At 34.5% G+C, this 23452-nt stretch overlaps 2 protein-coding genes across 15 annotated transcripts in view; one reads left to right on the top strand and one right to left on the bottom strand.

The window, feature by feature from the left end:
- STARD6 (StAR related lipid transfer domain containing 6) overlaps positions 1 to 725 on the bottom strand; it is a 32778-nt gene extending 32053 nt beyond the window's left edge. For 5 of the 12 annotated variants that reach the window (XM_054537975.2, XM_054537970.2, XM_054537965.2 and 2 more), the window contains exon 1: positions 66 to 406. The gene's annotated coding sequence lies outside the window, so the exon portion shown is untranslated. Of the gene's footprint in view, positions 1 to 65 lie in introns of all 12 variants that reach the window. The other 7 variants (XM_054537967.2, XM_054537963.2, XM_054537962.2 and 4 more) reach the window with 6 other exon arrangements.
- C17H18orf54 (chromosome 17 C18orf54 homolog) lies at positions 705 to 22032 on the top strand. 3 transcript variants are annotated; one of them, XM_024236099.3, is made up of 9 exons: positions 705 to 962; positions 1841 to 1872; positions 3523 to 3851; positions 4638 to 5426; positions 5761 to 5911; positions 8732 to 8834; positions 13674 to 13805; positions 15446 to 15516; positions 19430 to 22032. In XM_024236099.3, exons 3-9 carry the CDS (start codon positions 3569 to 3571, stop codon positions 19500 to 19502), a joined length of 1602 nt encoding a protein of 533 aa, XP_024091867.3. In that variant the 5' UTR covers positions 705 to 962; positions 1841 to 1872; positions 3523 to 3568; the 3' UTR covers positions 19503 to 22032. The 3 variants fall into 3 exon arrangements, with proteins under 3 accessions (XP_024091867.3, XP_054393929.2, XP_054393928.2); XM_054537954.2 differs by having other exon boundaries at positions 712 to 962; positions 4638 to 4943; XM_054537953.2 differs by adding an exon at positions 16664 to 16745 and having other exon boundaries at positions 779 to 1872; positions 19430 to 19557.
- Positions 22033 to 23452: the final 1420 nt, after the last annotated feature.

Genomic DNA, 23452 nt, shown 5'->3' on the forward strand with positions numbered 1-23452 from the left:
AAATTTAGTAGGCTACAAAGGGTAAAAAGAAGAAAGCGCAAACAGTAAGACTACAATTGTATTACCTGGTGATGGAACGTCGGATGAGCTGGAACATATTCAGATGGACTCATGGTCAAGGATATCTTCACTCATAGGGTCAATGGAAAATAAACATAAACCAACATTGGGATGGCCTCTTTTTTGGATACACCAATTGGTTGAAACTGGATTCTTTCCAGACTTGCAGACAGGTTCACACACGTTAGTGGGTCTTTACATCTGTTTGTATAATGTCCCTCTTTCTGGGCTGCCTGACTGGGTCCCCAATCCGTGCCGGGTCACTGCCATTCTTCCCTGGGAATCAAGGCTTCCTAGCAGTTTGTTAAATCCCATCCCTGGCTAAACTCGGGTCTCCAATCTCCCATCTGCTTTGTGTGTAAGAGGCTCCGGGGTGTGATAGGAAAGGCAGTGAAGAGGGAGTGAAAGAAGTGGTGAGGGGGACTGCCTACTTGCTGAGATGATGTCTTATTTTTGGCGGGGGATGCTCTGGAAGCGGGGAGGCTGAACTCACTTGGAAAAACTTGAGCTGTGGGGCCGACTCTCAGCGACCGGAACGACAGCCGCCAGCTCCCTTAAGTCTCCCTCCCCACCCAGTCCCCTCCCGCAGACCCCGGGGCCGGCCGAAGGGAGAGCAGCCAGTCCCCGCGCAAACTGTCCGAGAATAGCTGTGACGGAGGTTGGGAGGGCGTGGGGGGCAGCGACTTGGATGCAGCCCACATCCCCCCACTCCCAGCCCCAGAAAGGAGGGAGAAACAGCACCTCCCAGTAGGGGTCGCGACCTAACGCTCCACAGCATCCTCTCTTCTCCCGCCGTTCCCTCGCCTCCGCTAGCGCCCGGCGCCCCACTGCCGCGCTTGCGCACCGCAGGCCGGCGCCATGTTGGGGTGGTTTGAAAGCCAGCGCGGGCGTCGAGCTCCGCTGTGAGTGCGGAGGAAGCTGCGAGTGAGCCGACCCTGAGGCGGGGCGGTGTCCGGGTTGGGGATGCTTTGTGGTGTCTCGCGTTGGGTAACAGGCCTGAGCTTTCGGCGGAGAGCTGTGGAAGTCTGCGGTTTTTGTTTTCCTTTATTTTTATTTTGGGGCCTTAGGGGTGAGTTAGGCCGGAAAGGAGGGTGTCTTTTCGAGGGTTGTCCCATCCTGTGACAGCCGAGAAAAGGCGAAAGGAGAGTGGCGAGGAAAGAGGAGGAGATGTCTCCTGAGGGAGGGCGCTTGTGGAGTCTCTGTGGAAGGAAGAACACTGTAGGGGGAGTGCCCCCTGGGCGAGGGAGGGTCGCGGGACGCGTCGGAGGGGTCTGACACGGGCGTCTGGGGACCTGAGGCGGCGACGGGAAGGGGCTTGCGCTCTGGGGCTGTCGCTTCCGAACATTTCTCCTTCAGGCCATTGCTGCGCTCGCCCTGGCTGCTGAATAAATGGTTTCGGAGTGAAAAACATCTCATTGAAGAACTTGTCTGTCTGTGACTGACGGGCGGTGGAACACCAAAGGGAGGGTATCGCCTGCTTGGGGCTGGAAAAGTTGGAATTCAGGGCGCCCCGGGTAGGGGAAAGATGCGCAGTGCTGGGGGCGGGCGACCGTCGCTGGCCGGTCGATGGGTTCCTGGTTTTCCGCTGCCGAGTAAACAAACGTTCCCTTTCCTAACTTAGCAGTCACAGAGCTATTTCCAAGAGTTGTTCTTAATTTCCTGTGCGATATTCCCATTGGCTTTTTAACGCTGAACGTTCTGTTTTTGAATCAAAGGTAGTTAAAATTTCTTGTCAATAAGTTTAACATTCTGGTCTTCCGCGTGGTGGATTTTCTTTCAGAGATTCGAACTGAAGCCTGTACGGAGGAAATGGTAAGATGTATGGGATTTGCATGAGATATGTGGGGTTCAAAATAATCCTGTGGCTGAAGTGGGGAAAAGTGGGTGGGTCCATACCCACTTCAGCTACAGTTGGGTCTGTTCAGCGATTGTTGGAACCAGGGTGATGACTACATAGGGGTTTATTGAACGATTCTACTTTTGTATACTCTTTTGGGGAAAAGTTGGAAAACTTTTCATAATAAAACTTAAATTGTGCATTTTCTTTTTGTGTGTCCTGTGAGTTGAAATAACTAGTAAATGTTATCACCCACTTACGGAGACCAATACAACAGCTTTCTGGGGTTTTGTAAAATAAGATCAGTAGCCTGTTTGGCATTCAAAGAGAGAAAACATTTGGTCAGGCTTATCCAAACAAATTTACTTGAGTGAATTTAAACTTTAAATAAAAGGGATACGAAAAAGGTAAAGCTGGCTTAGTTCAGCCATTCGTCAGAGATATACCAGTATTACTGCATTCAGATAAATCAATGAGACGAAACAACTCTTACTTTATGTTCTGCCATTTGCACTGACCACGGTCACATCTCTTGTAATGGCCATTGCATGCTCTAACGCTGTGGTAGGATGATATTTTACTTTGTCTCTTATTTAATTAGAAAACTTTCGATGTTTTAAAACCAAATTTAATAGTTACTAAGATTACATTAAAAGTTGTTATAACAAACATTTCTAAAATTATAGCCAAAAATGAAACATTATAACATCATAGCATATGTTAAGTCCTCAACATTAATACTTTTTTAGTATGGGAAATCCATTGATTTAATTTTAAAAAGAATGTCATCATGGACTGAATTAGTGCCGGTTCGTTCTGTGATTTGTTAGGTTTTCAAATATACATCCTGTTATTGTACTGAGGTGGACAGGGATTCTCTCAATTTTAATAATGGAAAAACAGTAAGAAGAACACATTGAGTTGATTTTCACATTATTTAAGCTTCCTTTAGAAGAGGTGAGCTGAATCCATTTAACATAAGAATTGAAAATAGGGAGGGTGGTACCAAAAACGAAGGTCAGGAAATGATTAACTATTTTAGGAAAAGTGTATATTGCTAGCTCATTCCAGAATGAGTTTATTTACAGTTAAATGTTGTAAATGTACTAGCATTTATAACATTGAAAGTGTATATTCTCCATTGTTCCTTCTTGTTTTGAATACTTCATTTGATGGCTTTAAAAAATTTATTGAGTGCTATTATCTGCAGCACATGGTAGTAGGCTTATGATTTGAAAAATATGATGTATAGGGGAATATTAGGTATTGTGATGTCATAGAATATATCACCATAAGAGAAAAGACTGTTCATAAGTAGTTTTTAGGACTTTTTAAGAAGTGAGTACTCTTTCCTTGGTATTTTTCATGTATATTCTCAGATAATTTTTGTATACATACTTCCAGGCACATAGTAGGTACTCAAAAAATGTTTTCTAAATCATTGATGAAAGAATTCACAATAATAAAGATAACAAAAATCTACAATTCCTAACAAGGAGTGTCTGTTATAGATAATGGATTTTATTATTTAAAGAAAATTATAAAAGATTTACATATTTAGTAATTTTATTTGTATATGGTCACTATTTTAATTGGCATCTTAACATTTCGTTTTTGTATTACAGTTGTTTTTAAGGGAAATGAATAGAAATAATCCACTTTGAAGAAGCCATGGCAAAATCAAAGACAAAACACAGACTTTGTTCTCAGGAATCTTCAGTATCTGCACTGCTGGCAAGCTGCAGCCTGAGTGGTAGTAATTCCTCTCATTCTGATGGCTCGTTTCACTATAAAGATAAGCTGTACAGATCTGCTTCTCAAGCTCTACAGGCTTATATTGATGATTTTGATCTAAGCCAAATATATCCTGGTGCAAGCACTGGAAAAATTAATATTGATGAGGATGTTACTAATATGTCACAGTTCTGCAACTATATTTACAAACCAAACAATGGTATGCTTTTATTCTTTGTTTTCTTTATGTTCAGATGTTTTGAAGCATTTGAGAGATGTACTGTAGTATTGTAAAGTTTGACATTATTTTTGTTATTTTGGAGTAAAAATAACTTATTGAGATCTGGGTGTTTTTGTAAAATGATTATATAATTCTCTGTGGAACAGTAATATTTACAAGATGTTAAGAGTTTGTCCATAATAAAGCTTCCTTGAAGACAAGTTTGGAAAATGCAGTTGTTGATAAGTCAATTACTACTTTACTGAACACTTGCAGAATGACCCTAGAATAGAAAAAGTTTGTATTCAGTTCTTGGAGGGATGTGGTCAATATATTCCGGAAGAAAAGAATGAGAACAGCTGTTCTCTATGTATAATCCATGCCATCGCAGGGTTTGTAGGTGAGAAAACAAGTTATTTTTCCACCTGGTTTAATAGCGTATTTTTTTCTATGCTGCAGCCAATATTGAGTGACCAATGTTACTGTGATTGTATTAGTGTATCAGATATGTCTAGATGAAAAAAGTTGAAGAAACAGTAAATTAGGGAACACAGGAAAATTCAGGAGGTTGGAGAGAAACATGTAGAAATTAACACAGAATGAAGAATCATGTGAGAAAAAAGCACATCCTATTTTATCCACCTATACCTTTTTATGCGTTTAATCAAAGTTTTAATGAGGATAAGGGGAAAAGCAGCAAAATGCCTCTTAAATTCTTAATTCTCATTTACTGTTGGATATTATAAAATATTTGTATGTAATAAACAAAACTGTTTTGTTTTTCAGCTTTTGAAAACCTTGATCACAAAAAGCACTCAAACTTCGTATCCTGTAGAAGACAGACTATTAATGACGTAGACTCCATAAGCCTAACAACTGATGATCTATTAAGACTCCCAGCAGATGGATCATTTTCTTATACTTATGTTGGACCGAGTCACCGAACGAGCAAGAAAAACAAGAAATGCCATGGAAGACTGGGTTCATTGGACATTGAGAAGAATCCAAATTTTCAAGGACCCTACACTCCCGTGGGCAATGATAACTTTGTTACTCCTGTTATACGCACAAATATAAATGGAAAGCAATGTGGTAGGCTAAAAAACCCAAAACTTATTCATAGGACTAATAATTGCATTTCTGAATCATCTTTGTCTTTTCCCAAGAAATCGTCTTTCAAGGACAGTTCAGAACACAGTCTTGAAAAGAATTATCCAAGATGGCTCACTAGCCAGAAATCTGACCTGAATGTTTCAGGGATAACTAGTATACCTGATTTCAAATACCCAGTCTGGCTCCACAATCAAGACTTGTTACCTGATGCAAATAGTCAAAGGGTTTATCAAATATTTAAAGATGATCAGTGTTCCCCTAGACATAGTCATCAGGCACAAGGAACTTCTCGGCTTATGAATAAATTAGATTGTTTTGAATATGCTTTTGAACCCTCAAACTTTTCAAATTCCTTGAGTGATGATAAAGAATTAGTTAATGAATACAAATGTGATTTTGAACATAGCCAATGTCAATGTGAGAATCCACTTCTCCCAGGACAATCCACAAAGCCATTCAGTGGTAATACTTTGTTTATTTCTTATAGTTATTTATTTTTCTTTTTTTAAACCAAAAGAAGTGCTGTAAAGTTGACGTGATATCTGGGAGCTTTTGTGTTTTGTTTTCATGTAATCTTTTTAGAATGTTTATAATCTTCACATACAGCATTTTGTAACTAGAAAATGTCTTTTCTCCCATTTTTTTCTTCGCTTGAAATGTCACATTTTAACATAATTTGCTGTTATAGATGAATGTACATTCCAAATGATCAGAACTCTTGTTGACTTTGTGAGATTTTGCTATGCTTTACATTAATTTTTTTCTTCAAGGATTAATAGTCATCTTTTACAATTAGGTGACAAAATTGAATTGCTTATCTTGAAGGCCAAGAGAAATCTAGAGCAGTGTACTGAAGAATTACCAAAGTCCATGAAAAAGGATGACAGTCCTTGCTCATTAGATAAACTTGAAGCAGAAAGATCATGGGAAAATATTCCTGTTACTTTGTAAGTAAGTGACAATGGAAAAACTGTTTAGTTTTCCAAATGAAAAATGTCATATGAATATCTGATTTATATTTAAACGAACGGTAATTAATAATATTGTAATTCCATAGAACATAGCTTTGTGTTACTTGCTTTAAATTGCATTTCTCATTTATTACCACAAGATGGTATAATGGTTCATAACCTTAGGTACTTTATATAACATCTGTCTTGGTTACGTGCTCATTTTGTTTCATTATAAAATATTGATAAGCATCTTAATATGAGGGATTAGAACCAGAAACAATTATTTTGCAGAGTAGTGTTATGAAATTCTTGTTATTTTCTTCTGACTTAAAGCTTTTCCTCTGTTCCTCTATAGTCTCTCCATATAATGGAGTTATAAATTTCTTTTTCTTTTCTTTTTTTTTTTTTTGAGATGGAGTCTTGATCTGTCACCCAGGCTGGAGTGCAGTGGCACCATATCGGCTCACTGCAACCTCCGCCTCCTGGGTTCAAGCCATTCTCCTGCCCTCGTGCCTCAGCCTCCCCGGTAGGTGGGATTACAGGCCTGCACCACCATGCCCAGCTAATTTTTGTATTTTTAGTAGAGACGGTGTTTCACCATGTTGGCCAGGCTGGTCTCTAACTCCTGACCTCGTGATCCACCCACCTCGGCCTCCCAAAGTGCTGGGATTACAGACAGGCTTGAGCCACTGTGGCCGGCCTGGAGTTACAAATTTCTTATCATTTACTTTTTACTTTCCCTTTTAGTTGTTGTTTTCCTTAAATGATGGTACATTTTTTATTATGAGAAATGCATTATTGCTAACCCCATATCATGTCTTAGGCTTTGATAATTTATTATCTTTAGTTGTCTAAACTTTCATTCTGTTATAGACAGAGTCTATTAGTTCCTGGATTCTTTTTTTTTTCATTCTCAGTTGATTGTCTCTTTTCATAATGTAGACATTGACTATAATTCCAATTTAGAAGCCTACGTCTGCCATTTTCTTGCTGTATTGCCTTGTACAATTTACTTGACTTCTCTAAACTTTAAAGATGGAGAAATAATGTCTGCTTCAGGGTTATTGTGAGGATTAATTTGACTAGAAAATGAAAATGAAGTTTCTGACCTGGGATGAGCTCTCTTATAAATTTTAGTAGTGATGATGATTATCTAGAATATTTTATTTTCTTCTTTTAGCTTCATTTCTCCATATATATTTCATATATGTATGTTGAGATATATATACGTATTTTTTTTTAAACTTGGGTTGATAATGAGTTCACGTAATGCTTAACTTCTCTTATCCTTCTTGTTCCCTAGTTGCTTATTTTATCACTTGTTCTGTGTATTAATAAAGTATCATAGCTGCAATACTTTGATTTTAATTGGAACCAAAATGGGCAAGCAAGTAGCATCAGAGGTGCTTAAAATTTTTTAATGCACTTAATGTATTTTATTATTTGATAATGTAACTTCTAGTTTGTATAATTAATGTTATCAATAGTTTGGCTCAGTACCTTGCATATAGTAATTCATTTTTGGAAGACTGAATTTATATTGTGATGGGAATGTTTGTAGATAAAACTAAGGATGAATTGCTGAGAAGGAATAGATCTCAGTTTGAGATTGACAAATTATTATCAACCTGTCTTCAAAAACAAAATTGAACAGGAAGTGCTCAAGGTAGTATTTTAAGTGGTAGAGCAAAATCACAATCAGATCATTGCTTTTTTAAAGAAACTTTTTATTATGGAAAAGCTCAAATAAATTATGAAAGTAGAATAGCATAATGAACCTCTGTGTACTCTTCACCCATCTTCAACAATCTGGTAAGTGTTTTTTTAATAACAGATGGGTGGCTCTACAAAGTGTTAGCAAAGAACAGGGGAAAGGACTACCTGATAGTATGAAAGAGCTTGTGAATTAGAAATCAAATATGTCAGTAAAGAAGCATGCTTATTAAGAAAAAACATCAGCATTCTGTAAATGTTAAAAAAAGATTCTTAGATATTTGAGTTCTTGAGTTACAAACATACCTCATAGTGCTGTAAGAATAAGAGAGAAATAGGTTGAATTCATTTTTGTGATTAATAGAATTTGATTCTTGGAACATTCTTATTTTTGCTGGGGATACCCTTTCCTCTACTATCCCGTGAATATCAGGAAAGAAATGGGTATTTATTAAATGTACTAGGTACATAGAAAATTAATTCAGTTTATGCAATATGTCTGTGAGATAGATGGGACTACAAATGTTGAAACTGAAATTCAGATAAATTACTTAAGGTCATACAGTGAGTGGGACTGAGATTGCATGCAGGAATGTTAATTTCAGAATTCTTTTCCCAGAACAATCTGTCCTTTATGTTAATACCAGTTATAAAGGGGAAGTCTGTTCTGTTGCCTTCAAGTAGGAGAACATTTAACTGCCATTCTAGTAAAAACTTTTAAGAGTTCATGGGATTGTTGATTATTAGATGGTAACAATGTTTAATTGGAAAAATGTACTGTTTATTTCAAACAAGGTGAGCTTTTGGAGCATAGTCTGTAGTTCAGGCCTTGTTTAGCTGAATGCTAATATCTTCAGTTTCTTCATAGTGTTTTCTTAAAGCTTGAAGGCAGAAGCAGGGAGATAAGAAGGGGTTGGATTCTGGTATCAGTTTAGGGAGAAGAGAAGGGAATTACCATACAACATTAATATGAATCATATCCATGATGATTATTTCTTGGTGACTACTTGTATTTAAATGAGAATTCTTAAATTATATACTGTTTACTTTTTAGAAATTGGGAACTTAATTGCTATCTTGCATCCTTTAAATCCTGTTTAGCAAATCTCCTGTTCCCGTTAACTCTGATGATAGTCCTCAACAAACTTCAAGGGCAAAGAGTGCTAAAGGGGTTCTTGAAGACTTTCTAAATAATGATAATCAGGTGGGTGAAATTAAAAGTTTTAAAACTTATTAAAAGATTTATGAATAATATGTAGATACTAATTTTTAAGTTACTTAGATAATTTAAAGCAAAAAAGACTCAAATCTTCTCCTCTCAAATACACATCATTCCTTCCAGAATTATTGATTATATTATTTTTTATAATATTTTAAATTTTTAAATTAACACATAATAATCATACATATCTATGGGATACATGGGGATGTGATACACCATGAATATACAGTGATCAAATCAGGGTAATTTGCAAACCATCATCTCAAATATTTATCATTTCTTTGTGTTGGGAATATTCAAAATCCTCTCTTTAAGGAATTTGGAAATATATAATAATTTATTGTTGGTTACAGTCAGCTGATACTGCTTTAGAACACTAGGACTTATTTTTTCTATCTAGCTATAATTTTTTTATCCTTAAACCAATCTCTCCCTATTCCTTACCTCCCTCCTACCTTTCCCAGTCTCCAGTAACCACTATTCTACCCTCTATTTCTATGAGATCAGCTAGTAAGCTTTCCCATATAAGTGAGAACTATGATATTTATCTTTCTGCTCATAGCTTATTTTACCTAACATAATGTCTTCCAGAGTCATACATTTTGACACAAATGACAGGATTTCTTTCTTTTTGAAGGCTGAACAATATTTTGTTGTCTATATATGTCACATTTTCTTTACCCTTCTATCTGTTGATGGATACTTAGGTTGAGTCTATACCTTGACTATTGTGAATAATGCTGCAGTAAACATCAGTAAACAAGGATGTGTAGATATTTCTTTGGCATATTGATTTCACTTCCTTTGGATATATACCCAGTAGTCAGGTTGCTGGATCATATGGTAGTTCTATTATATATTTAATTTTTTGAGGAATCTTCATACTGTTTTACTGTGTCTGGCTGTGCGTGGTGGCTTATACCTGTAATACCAACACTTTGGGTGGCCAAGGTTGGAGGATTGCTTGAGTGTTAAAAAAAAAAAAAAAAAAAGTCCATAATTGATAATACTAATTTATATTCCACAAGTGATTATTTCTTAAAGGTAAGTTGTAAAGTGAAATCTTAAACCATAATAATGACCTTCTTTGTCTCTTTCTACAGTTGTTGACTTGACTTAGTCTGATTTGTCTCATATAAGTAAAGCTACTCCTACTTCCTTTTGGTTACCACTTGTGTGGAGTATCTTTCTCCATTCATTCACTTTATGTGTATCTTTAAAGGTGAATGGAGTTTCTTGTAGGCAACATATAGTTGGACAATGTTATTTTTATCCATTCAGGAAGTCCATCTCAAATTTAAGTGGGGAATTCAGTTTGTTCACATTCAAGGTTAATATTGATAAGTGAGGATGTATTCCTGTCATTTTGTTTACTGTACTCTGGTCATTTTATATGTTCTTTCTTCCTTTTTTCCCCTCATATTATCATTATGGTTTGGTAGTTTTTTGTAGTAGTGTTTTATTCTTTTCCTTTGTATATCTGCTCTACCAGTAAGTTTTATATTTCCATGTGTTTTCATGATGGTGATTATCTTTTTGCTTCCAGATGTAAGATTCCCCTGAGCATTTCTTGTAAGGCAGGTCTAGTAGGGGTGAATTCTGTTGGTTTTGGTTATGTAAGAAAGTTTATTTCTTTCATTTCTGAAGGAAAGCTTTGCTGCATATAGTATCTTGGCTTGCGATTTTTTTTTTCAGCCCTTTGAATGTATCATCCCATCCTCTCCTGGCCTTTAAGGTTTCTGCAGAGATATCCACTGTCAGTCTAATGGGAATTCCTTATATGTGACTTCATGGTTTTCTCTTGCTGTTTTTAGAATTGCCTTTGCAGTGTAACCATAATGTGCCTCTGGGAGGATGTTTTTGGCTTAAATCTACTGGGGGCCATTGAGCTTACTGGATTTGGATGTCCATATCTCTTCCCAGAGGGAAATTTTCAGCTATGATTTCATTAGGTTTTCTGTGCCTTTTGCCTTCTCTTCTCCTTGTGGAATTCCCATGATAATAACATTTGTTCGTTTTATAGTATCCTTTAAGTCCTGTAGGCTTTCTTTACTCTTTTTCCTTCTCTGACTGGGTAATTTCAAATGACTTATCCTCAAGTTCAGAGATTCTTTTGTCTATTTGATCAAGTCTATTAAGCTCTCTATTGTATTTTAAAATTCCATTCATTGAATTCTTCACTGTGTATTTTCTGTTTGGTTTTTTATGATTTCTGTTTGTTGACTTTGTCGCTCATGTTGTGAATTGTTTTCCTGATTTGGTCAAATTATCTTTCTGTATTTTTTTGTATCATTGAGTTTTTTTAAAAAAAACATGATTTTGAATTCTTTTTCCACCCATTTGCTGATTTCCTTTTCATTGGAGTCTGTTACTAGGGTTATTATATTCCTTTGGTGGTGTTATATTTTCTTGGTTTTTCATATTTCTTGTGTTTGTTTGTTGGTATCTCGGCATCTTTCTGAATTATTTTCTGTGTGTTTTGTTGATGTTTGCTGTGTTTTCTTAGAACAGCTATTTTGAATTCTTTGTTTGCCAGATCATCTGCAGGTCTTTATGATCAGTCACTTATTTTGTAGAGGTTTTCTGTTTGGATTTGTCTGAAGTTTTCTCATGATTAGAATGAGGTTATGCATTTTTGGCAAGAATGCTGAAGAAGTGATGTGCTCTTCTTACTGCGTTATCTCAGAGGGCTCATTATATATTTATATCATTAATATATTGATAAGTTAATGCAATAATAGTAATATATAAGAAAGACATAATATGTAAAAACTGGTTGTATTAACTTTGAACACTTGGTTAAGGTGATCTTTATCCTTAGTAAAGATACCGATTTTCCTTGTAATTATTAAATATCTTAGAAAGCACTTTGAGACTTTGCAGATATCCTGTTTCTCCTCAAACTTTTATCTACTAATTTTAGTATCCATTTGTGAATCCTATCTTTTTTTCTATGTTTATTAACTGAAAACCTTGTTTAATGAAAAACTCTTTTCCTTTATATTTGTTTAGTAAATTATATTAGTACAGATTCACTAATTTATTTTATTCTTGGTTTAGAGTGCAGTATAATTAGTTACGCTGCTGTTCAAATTGTTTCAGGTTAGGCCATTAGGAGTTCCTTCATGTTGGCTCCTGTGCCTTTTTACATGTCTGCATTCTTTATTGAGCATTTCTTTGAGGAGCCATGGTTCTTTGTAATGGAAAATGGCATTTAGAAACTAGGATCATTAGTTGTGCTGAGTGCTACTAGGGTGTTGTTCCTTCTAAACTATGTCAGCAGGAAGACCTAGGAAACAAGTTTGCCAACCCACATATACTCACATATGTACATTTCTTTATCTGTTTATCTGTGTACATATATGTGTATATGTGTGTACATATAAATAAACACATATATGTATAAAATCATGAGTATTGATACCTCTGATTCCAGTCTAATACTGCAGTTTGTTTTAGCTTTTCCCGTTCCCTGTTTGTAACTTTCTCCCCCTATGATAATCCTTTCATTATCTACAGTAAATTTACTTGTTTGTTCAGTCTTATTATACATGCAAAGTAGTTTTAGAATTGCTAACCCATATTCCTGTAATTAACAAATTTACTAACTAGATTACATTAATTGTATATTGCTTTTTTTCTTTTTTTTTTTTTTATAAGATAGTCTTACTCTGTCTTCCAGGCTGGAGCACAGTGGCACAATCTCTACTCACTGCAACCTTTGCCTCCCAGGTTCAAGCAGTTTTCCTGTGTTAGCCTCCCAAGTAACTGGGATTGCAGGCATATACCACCACACCTGGCTAATTTTTGTATTTTTAGTAGAGGCAGGGTTTCACCGTATTGGCCAGGCTGGTCTTGAACTCCTGACCTCAAGTGATCCACCCGCCTCAACCTCCGAAAATGTTGGGATTACAGGCATGAGCCACCATGCCCAGCTGAATATTGCTCTTTTCGTCTTTAGCCTTATAATATCATAACAAAATACTGTTTTCCAGAGTTACTTAGGTTATTTTCTTCCCAACTCCCTTTGGTGTGGTTGTGCTGTTTATTTATAATACTGTTAGTTGGTTCATTTGTCTTTGTATACAATTGGCCCTCTGTATGTGTGGGTTCCACATCTGTAGATTCAACCAACTGCAAATTGGAAATCTGGAGAAGAATAATAAACATAACAATACAATAATAAAACATAATTTAACACTGGTCCTAACTGGTAAGACTTTTAAAAAGAAATTTTAAAATATCTCTCACCGATTATCTTAAAAGAATCCTGACCATCTTATGTGTCTTAAGTACTGCTGTATTCTTTGAACACAAATAAGGTCAGGGATAATCGAGCTATGAGTATTATTTAGATAGAAGGAATGTATGGCCCATGAAGAGGTGAAAAGCTAGCATTCTGTTATAAAAACATATTTTAAATTGTGCAGAGAATACTGTATTTGAAATTTTAGTCCTTGATCAGCTGTAAAGAACATGTTGGTTTACCTGTCCTCTGAAGACCTTTCATTTACAATTTGTGATTTTAAATGTGCTAAATTAATTTGTCATAAATATAAACGTGCACTATTTATCTTAAAACAGCAGTGACTAGAAAGGATATGCCAAACTGTTAATCATGATTGTCTCTAAGTAACTTCACCTGGGGCCTGGGGATGGGGAAGTGGTGAGTTACAATTTTGATTTTTTAAAATACTTTATTGACATATATTGTTTGGAGTTTTACATTAATTTTCTATTGGGGAAATTAATACAAAATAAAACTCTTCTTTCCCTGTGTTTGGATGGTTAACTTTATACTATCATCTGTTTTAACCTTAGAGCTGTACTCTTTCTGGAGGCAAACATCATGGTCCTGTTGAAGCCCTGAAACAAATGTTATTTAACCTTCAAGCAGTACAAGAACGTTTTAATCAAAATAAGAGCACAGATCCAAAAGAAGAGATTAAACAAGTAAGCACAAACATGATTTATGAATTGAGATTTGTGAATTTGTATAAAGATTTTTTTCTACATCTTTTAATAGACCTACTTATAGTTTTACGTTAGTAAGCATGCCACATTACACATGTTGTAAGTGGCAGTAGTTTTTTTTTGTTAGGAAGTAATGTACTCACGTTTAATTCTGTTTGATTTCTGTAGGTGTTTATCTCTAAACAGATTGTTCTGTTTAACTTATGGTTATAAATCCAACATCTTATTTAGTTATGATGATGTTACAACTATAGTATCAAAGGGTTGTAAGAGTTGTTTTGTAATGCTCTACAAAATTAATCTATGTGGCCCGTCTTCTGGTAGTTATATTTGAGGAGGCCTAGAAAACTTTTTCAACATTAGATTCCTTCACATACCTTTGTCATTTGAAATTTAATTTTGTTACTGTGTGTTCATTGGCCGTTATGAATACAGTTATATCAAGTTTTATTTTAGAGCCATTTTATTTTTTCTATTTGTGTATTTCCTGGGAATTTGAAAATCTGTTTCTGTTTTAGGCTGCCATTCTATATGATGAATTTTTTCCCACAAAAGTATAGTGTTTAAGAGCATAGAGTTTATATTTTCCCAAATATGATTGTGAATTCTAATTCTGTCACTTACTAGCAAGTGCAATATTGGTGCAAATCATTTAACCTCTTTAGTTTCAGTTTCCTATTTAAAAAATTATTGATTTTTAATTGACTATATATATATTTTTTGGGTGTACAACATGATGTTTTGAAACATCATGGAATGGCTAGGGGAGCTAATTACCTCACATACTTTTTGTGGAGAACATGTAAAACCTGCTCCATTAGTAATTTTCAAGTATACGATATGTTGTTTTTAGTTTTAGTCACCATGTTGCACAATAGATCTCTTGACCTTATTCTTCTCGCCTAACTAAAATGTTGTATCCTTTGAAAAACATCTCTGCAACTCCCGTCCCCACATCCAGATTCTACATACAAGTGAGATTATTTTTCAGTATCTGTCTTTCTGTGCTGGGCTTATTTCATTTATCAATTTCCTTTTCTGTACAGTGAGGTTGTTGAGAAGATAAATTGAGACAAACTATTATAAAGTACTTAGTATAGTGCTTGGTACATGGTAAACGCTCAGTAAATGATGGCTCATAGTTTTATTGTTATTCAGTAGATCTGTGAAATTGAGTTTTCATTAGAAATGAGTGGATCAGCTTTTGAGAACCTTCATAGTCTGCTCATTTGAGTTGTATTTCTTAATTTCTGTCCTTACATTCTAATAATCATAACGTTAATATGTAGAGTGTAATCTATCCTCCTTTCCCCTCTCATTTTAAACATCATTGAGATATAAGCCTGTTCAATAAAGTCATAATTTTAAGCCAAGACTTGATTTTTAATGGACATATGTGTAGAAGTATACTTTAGAACAGTTGAAAAATGGCTGTTAGTTGTAGTGTTTTTACAGTAAATGGAAAATAAAAATATTTAATGCTCTTTTGAAAATTATTAGAATTCTTTGGAAATGTAGAAAATATTTTTTAATGTTTTAATCACATTTTAAATACCATTTAATTTTGTAGTTATATAATATTTTTAATATTTTGTTATATTTGGTGTTTTTAATAATAGGTTTCAGAAGATGATTTCTCTAAATTACAGTTGAAGGAAAGTATGATTCCTATTACTAGGTCACTTCAGAAGTAAGTATTCTTTACTAATATGGATACGAATCCATCTTAGCCATTTCTTTGACATGTATAAAGCTATAGGGTAGAAGTAAGTAGTTTTAAGAGTAGCACTACTAGGCATATTTAAGCTTCTTGGAGCACACTGTTTAATTACACTAAAAAACATTGTTTTCTTTTAAACTTGTGCTTTTTCCTATTCAAAATGTCCTAAGGACCTAATGAGATAGCCTTAGACCTCTAAAATATAATGGATATGACTCATTTTTGAGTAGTAATAGCAACAATTTATGATAGTGTTTTTGTGAGTATCCTATAACAGTAACTTGTATGAAATGTGTTTTCATATATTCTCTCTAGAATAAATTTAATAATAAATGGATCATTATTTGGAACATCATTACAGAAATCTAAAGTAGATATAATGACCTGTATATAAAGATAGGTCTAATTTTCTTAGTTACATTGTCTTAAATAATAAAATGGAGAAAAATACAAGTTGTTTCTATAATCATGATATTGACAGAAGAGAAGGGTATTTATTTTGGAGTTTGTTGTGTGACTATGAAGTGTCCTCAGAAGATGGAATACTGAACTTAGGAAGTAACTAAGATTAAAAGTTTCTACTCTAGTCACACTATTTCACTTGGCTACCTTTTGTACTTTGAGAATTTGCTTAGGCTTCTGTGATCTAAGGAACTGGTGGAAAAATAAAACACTAGATGTGTAAACTTATGAATCTAATTATCACAAATGTGTATATAGTTTTCATAGTTAAAATGTATCATGTATGATTACTTTTTTCTCTCTACTTAATTTATTATCTTTAGGGTATAAATAATGCACCTTTGTTTGTAGCTTGCCATAGTACTGGGGTATAATGTTTCATACCTAATAGAATTCAGTGAATAATGATAGTAATAGCTAACATTGAATGTTTACCAAATGTCAGTATTCTAAGTGCTATTGAATATAATTCATGTGATCTTCACAACCTTATGAGGTAAGTACTATTATTATTTTCATAATACAGATCGGAGAATAGGCATGGAGTAGTAAAGTAACTTGCCCAGTGTTACATAGCTAGTAAAAGAAGCAGGATTCAGATCAGGTAGTGTGATTTGAAAGTCTGTATTTTTAACACTCCTCTCATTAATGATAGTGATGAATTATTCATTGAGACTAAGAACAGGGCCTCAGTTGATCATCTAGTATGAAGACTTCATTCTGCTTTAAAATTTGAGGTGAATGACCATGTTTTCCATTGCTCTTTAAAGCATTATACTGCACTTGTCATAGACCTATATGCGTTTTCTGAGTTAATGTACATATCCTGGATGTTTTTCCTGGTGAAAACTAACAGTAGATTGTAAGTCATTAAATCACCACAAAAATCGATACTTATCTATAAGTGCTTTTACCATTTGCTAGAATTTTTTTAATAGTAACTTTTTTTCTACTATAAGCAATCAGTAGTCTTACCTGTATATGGAGTTTCATTTTTAGAGAGAGTAAGTTTTATGTTTTGTTAGATGGCCTTTAGTTATTAATTCTGTTGTATTAACTGGAGCAGTCTTAATTCGTCTTTACTTTTCGAAAGTATTATCAGTAAGACATTTGTACTGTAATGAAGTAAGCTTAGACTTACAAAAGTTATTTTCAGTCTGTAGATTAACTGTTTTAAGGACAATTTAAATTTAATTATGTCTCAGAATTCCTTTTTCCAGGCTGCGAAATATTCTGGTTAGGTATATGGTCATCTTTTCATACTTCAAATATTTCAAATGTATTTCAAAATTTGTGAAATATTTCCAAAATATTTCAAAAGTTACTGATTATACTTTGTAGGCTTTATTGGCCTTTCCTAAAGTAAAAGTCCTATTATGGCTCTTTACATTCCTCAAATAACAGTTTTTGTTTTTAATAATTTGGATGGCTATCCAGTTTTAAGATATATTTCATTAGCCATAGGGAACTGTAAGCTAGTAGTCTGGCCTTTGTCTATTCCCTTAAATACTCAGTTTTCTTATATTCTTCAATTAGAAATATGTGTTCTCTAGGAAGACTCATTGGAGCTGGGATTACAGGTGCATTTCACCATGCCTGGCTAATTTTTGTATTTTTAGTAGAGATAGGGTTTTGCCATGTTGGCCAGGCTTGTCTCAAACTCCTGACCTCAGGTGATCCACCTGCCTCGGCCTCCCAAAGTGCTGAGATTACAGGCACGTGCCACCATGCCTGGCTAATTTTTGTATTTTTAGTAGAGATGGGGTTTTGCCATGTTGGCCAGGCTGGTCTCGAACTCCTGACCTCAGGTGATCCACCCACCTCGGCCTCCCAAAGTGCTGGATTACAGTGCTGGCCACCACGCCCAGCCGAATATTTTAAAATTTTAGTTATTTTACCTCTGATTGGTTAGTAACTTTGGGCGAATTATTGTCACTTAGTCAATGAAGGTGGGAATCTCAAAAATTAACTGAAGTTGCCAAAAAAGGTGGGAGAGTTGAGAGTCTTATTACATTAGAGTAAAAGTATCCAAGAAGTGTAGAGTACAGGGAAATAGATATACATGCAGTAAATAATGCTACTAGTTTCCTTCCATCTCCTTGTCCTGGGTAAAGTGGAAGATGCAGTTTATTATACATTTATTGAACAACTACTGTGTGTTAGAGACTATAGAATAGAGTGTTGTAGTCATTACCTTTCTGCTCACCATAAATGGAAATTACTAACATTGGGGGTTATTACACAGCTTATGTTTTTTATTTTTAAGTTTAATTTTGTTTTTTTTGAGATAGAGTTTCGCTTTTGTTGCCCAGGCTGGAGGCTGGAGTGCAGTGGTGCGATCTTGGCTCACTGCAGTGTCCACCTCCTGGGTTCAAGCGATTCTCCTGCCTCAGCCTCCTGAGTAGCTGGGATGACAGATGCCCGCCACCATGCCTGGCTAATTTTCTGCTGTATTTTTAATAGAGATGGGGTTTCACCATGTTGGCCGGGCTGGTCTCGAACTCCTGACCTCAGGTGTTCATATCATCAGGTGATATGCCCATCCCAGTCTCCCAAAGTGCATGGATTACAGGCGTGAGCCACTGCTTCCGGCCCTTCCTGCACATCTTAATTACTATATTGTCACTCTGTTTTTCCTTAATATCCTTCTTATTTATCAAAGATCTGAAATATGACTAATTGATGTTTTCTGAGTGGTCCTCCAGGAACTGAAAGATAGGGGAGAGAAAAACTGGAAAAATAGAGAAGGCTTGGAAAGTTAAGGGCCTCTTTTCCTGGTTTGAGGAATGATTGAGTTTTCTCCACTGAGACCTGCAATACAATCTTGGCATTATTTCAGAGAAAAATCTAGGTTGTTGGTATAACAACACATTATATAGATTTATTGAAGTAGTTGGCAGCTTCCCCTACGATCAATAAAAATGAGTTTTGTTCAGATCTGTAACTAATCCTTAAATGCTATTTAAAAAATAGCTATCTTGAATGTAAATGTTAAAAATAATTTCTGTATTTTACTTCTTAACTAATATACACAGGATACCAAAAGCAAAGGTGTCATTTCACAGAGCTGTAGTGAAAATTACTTGAAAAAAGTGTTTTTGTTAAGTATGATAAAACTGATACCTATTGTTTCTTGTTAGGGCACTTGGCAGACTATCTTAAAAAAAGTTAATGTCAAAAAATGTAATTTTTAAAGTAAATGTTTATAGAACTTTAGATAAATTATTTTAACCCTCAATTATTCAGATCTCAAGGTTTTATAAGGAATAAGTCTCAAAGTTTATTCTATATAAATTTACTTCTCATACCAATTTTGAAGTTAATAATCAACTTTATTTTATTTATTTATTTTTTGCTGTCTGCATTGGCTATTCAGTTCTTAAAAACTGGTTTATAATGTGTTTTATACTTTTTAATGAAGGGCTTTGCACCATTTATCTCGCCTGAGAGACCTGGTTGATGATACGAATGGAGAACAGTCACCGAAAATGTGAAGAGGAAAATGAAACTGTCACCACAATAGTCACCACAGAACAAATAGGCATTTTTTCTATTACTTAAACTGACAAAGTAAATATAAGCCATACATTATTTTGTGGTTTGTTCAAGGATTATATATTTCTAAAACACTAAACTTGAAAATACCCATAGGTTTTGGGACCTATCTTTATTTTGTGCCAATATACTAGAATGTGAACTGCAAGGACCCACAATGTATCCTAAAGTCTTACTTTCGCCTTCTGGCCAGCAAATGTCTAATATTTAAAGATGGATGACTTCTGTTCTTGAAGCTTACCTGGATTTAACCTTCTTCAGCATCCTCAACATTTTGTTACCTGGTTCAGGATCATTAAGAAACTTACTGGTTTTTATCCAAAATCTTTTACGTTAAATAGACTTTTTTTAAGATATAGTTAGCATCACTTTTAAACAGCTTAGAGGAATATCAAAATTGTTATTGTGTATCTCATCTATAAGGAAGTCTGTTACTTTGAAATTTTCATAAATTTAATATTTAAGATACATTGTATTTGAAAATTGCATTAATAGTGGGGTGATACTGTGTTAAAAGGAACGTTGTGTTGTGACATTCAAGAGAACCTCCTCATTTAATTAGTACTTTGATTCTGTGTAAGATAATCTTGGTAATGCTTGACAGTTTCTGAACCTTTTTTTGGAGGGATATTTAAGAATTTAATATTTTGATATTAGATTGTTTCCCAGATTTTAATTTTGGGGTTAGCTTAAACTAGTGAAAACTATGACTCAATGGCCAATTGCTTTATCAAATTTGATAACTAAAACTTAAAATGAATATGGAAAATCAGAAAGCAACTCTGTATTTTAGAGCTATTTTGTAAGAGTTGTGCTTTATTTAACACAATCTGTAGTCTTAAGTTTGTCTCTAGCTGGAACTGAACAAAGCTCTATAATTTTTACCAAGCACTTATTATTAATACTTCTTATAAGTAGTAAGCATCTTTACTAACACAAGTGAGAATTAAGTCATAAAACATAACTAATACAGCACATTATTGCCTGATGAAATTAAAGAGTACTGTGTGTATATATAACTACTACAGATTAACACTTCACCCAAATGATAGCGTTTTTCCTCAGTAGATTTATTGTCAAATAGGAATTTCTAAGCACATTGAGTCAAAGCATTTTTTCCAAGTTAATAAAGCGTTATTTACTATCTTTGTTAGAGGTGACATGTCAAACACTACAGTGATCCCTGTGGGTTTTTTTTTTTTTTTTGCCAGTGAGTTTTTTACCGTGATGCTCTGACCAGTTTGAGTGGCAATTACCAATAGATTTGTTTTCTTTATTCTGTGGAGATGTTTTTACCACTGACACTGTTTTCTGATTATAGTCTGCTTCATAGAAAATAGCCTGCATAATCAAACAAGGAGTTACTTTGAAATTAAAGTATGCCTGGCTATTAAAAATGCAGATTTTAGGTGGGTAAAACATCAGGTAGGTCTGGGTGGGTCATGTTCTAGGCCTAGAAAAATACACTATTAGACAAGTTCTAAAGAAGGCAAGGAGATAAAGGCATCAGGTGGTAACTTCTAACTGAATATTATATGTTGATCATACATAATATATACTATGCCTGGAAATTATAATGACTGAAAAGCACCTATTTGATTAGTGCTCCTATTCATGAGAACATATCTCCAATACTAAATGAGATAAGCCTGTTCTAAAATCTTGTAGCCAGTATTTTAAGAAACTTGATTATGCTTACCAAAGGAACATTGTTTGTTTTCTCTTGTTTTAAATATGGAGAGGTTTAATCCTTTACCTAACAAAGGAATTAATTTTAGCAAAATGATTCATTCCAACCTTCTTATAAGAAATATCTAGGAGAGTCAACTAAGAAAAATAACGAATCTAAGTGATAAACGTTCAAGAAATTCTCTAAATAAGAGATTTATTTACAATTTTAATATCTCAGGGTTCTTTTTAGGTTTCCAGGGGAAAAGAGCAGGATAACAGTGTGGAGACTGCTAAGTTGAGAATTTAAAACAAATGAGAACATAAGATTTTTAAAATTGCATTGTGAATGTAAAATTTTTTATCAATACTTTGCTCTCTTTTAGACATATTAAGAAAATGTTAAATAGAAAAAATTAAGAAATTTTAATAAGATGTTTCAGATCTTTGAGTATGAAAAGCATAACAAAAAAGCCTAATTTCAAAAAACTATTTGAGATCAAGGGACAATGGTGTGACCAATATGAAGGGTCAAGACTGACATGTATTGTCTTTACTATCAAGAACTCTACTTTCAGTTTTTTCTCGGACAGTTAATTTCAGCTTCATAGAGATTTCTGACCAAATTAAGGAACACTGTTTTCCTGGGTTTGTTTTGGGTATATGTCATTATAGTTATGTTATTTCTTGTTGAAATTTATAATTGTGGGTTTTTTGTATTGTTTTAGTATTTAATGGTGTATAATGTGTTATTAAATTATATGTAGTTATACCAAAATATAGCCTAAAGATAAATCGTGACAAGGTCCCCTGTTTATTCCTGTGTTATAGATACATGGAATTGCTCCTGTAGATTTGAATTTTTGTTTCATTTTTTTTCTGTCCCACCCTTCACTCTCTGTATCTCAGAACATTTTTGGTAGAAGTGCTATCCAGAACTGAACTTGTCAAAAGGCAAGTAGCATGAAAGAGAACAAAAGAAGCAAAAGGCTAATAAAGTGGATAATTTCTGAGCACGTGAAGTTTCTTCAAATGTGCAAGACTATATGTCTTCCTATTAGATGTATAAATTGGATATTTCATGCCTAATTAAATGTTGTGTTGGATTGCAGTGCCTATCATACAGTGATTGGAGTAAATTGAGGCCTAATCCTGAACACATATAGAGCATATTGTTAGATATTTTTCCTGTGATATTTGAAGTTATTATTTTCCCATTTCCTTTTTCTTTTTTTGTTTATAATCATATGTCCCTAAGATTGTTTTCCTTTTTTGGACCAAAAAAAAGAAAAAAAAAATCTTAGCTTTTCATCCTCCCAGTGTATTCTGCATTGTCCTTACCCTAGATCAGCCCCTTCTGTGTAACAGTTTTTCTCACAATGTAGCAACTTTTATCCACCCTTCAGGACCTTCACTGGACTAGTTCATTCATTTTCAAATAGCTATTTCAACCTTTAACCTCTACTGTCTTTGTCTTTTACACAGAAGCCAGAGTGACTGGTCTTGGCAAGACTCTGTTGTGTATCACCACTCTAACCTTAACTGATTTGTTTCAGCAAATTTGCTGTAGTTAAATTGCTTTACTCAGATTCCCCCAAACTTTATATGTGTAGTCTCACCTTTGTGCATATTATTTCTCATGCATGAAATACTCAATTTTTATTCTTTTGTCTAAAGCTTACTCTTACATTTCTTTAAAGCTCTGACCAAGTATTTTATTTCGTCCCTAAACATTCTAACTATCCACCAAACTGGTAAGTTGGCTTTTCTTTTTCCTTTCCCTGTCATTCATTTAGCTGTTATATTTCATTTTAATGTTTTGGGTGGTGCCTCTTATACTATGTTGTATTCCTAGACAAGGAAATGTATATCAAAATATGTTAGATGAGTGATTGTTTTATCTCCTTGATGATAGCACCTCTTATACTGCTTTACAGAATCAGGAAAAAGTAAACTACATTTTACATAGTGGTTTTAAGTATTGATTGATTGATATTCTAAACCTGGTTTCCTATATAAAGTTGTAAGTTCAAGATAAAGAGACCACATTCTTTACTTATGTGAGGTTCTGGAAATCCTTTATTTCTTTTTTAAAAACATTTTGATAACTTTTTGTTTTAATTTAAACCTTTTTAAGAGCAATTTCAGGCTCACAGCAAAATGAAGAAGAAAATAATCTTCACAGAGATGTCCCATAAACCTCCTGCTCCTGCACATGCCC

Source organism: Pongo abelii, chromosome 17 (assembly GCF_028885655.2).
Source record: "Pongo abelii isolate AG06213 chromosome 17, NHGRI_mPonAbe1-v2.0_pri, whole genome shotgun sequence".
Lineage (NCBI taxonomy): Eukaryota > Metazoa > Chordata > Mammalia > Primates > Hominidae > Pongo > Pongo abelii.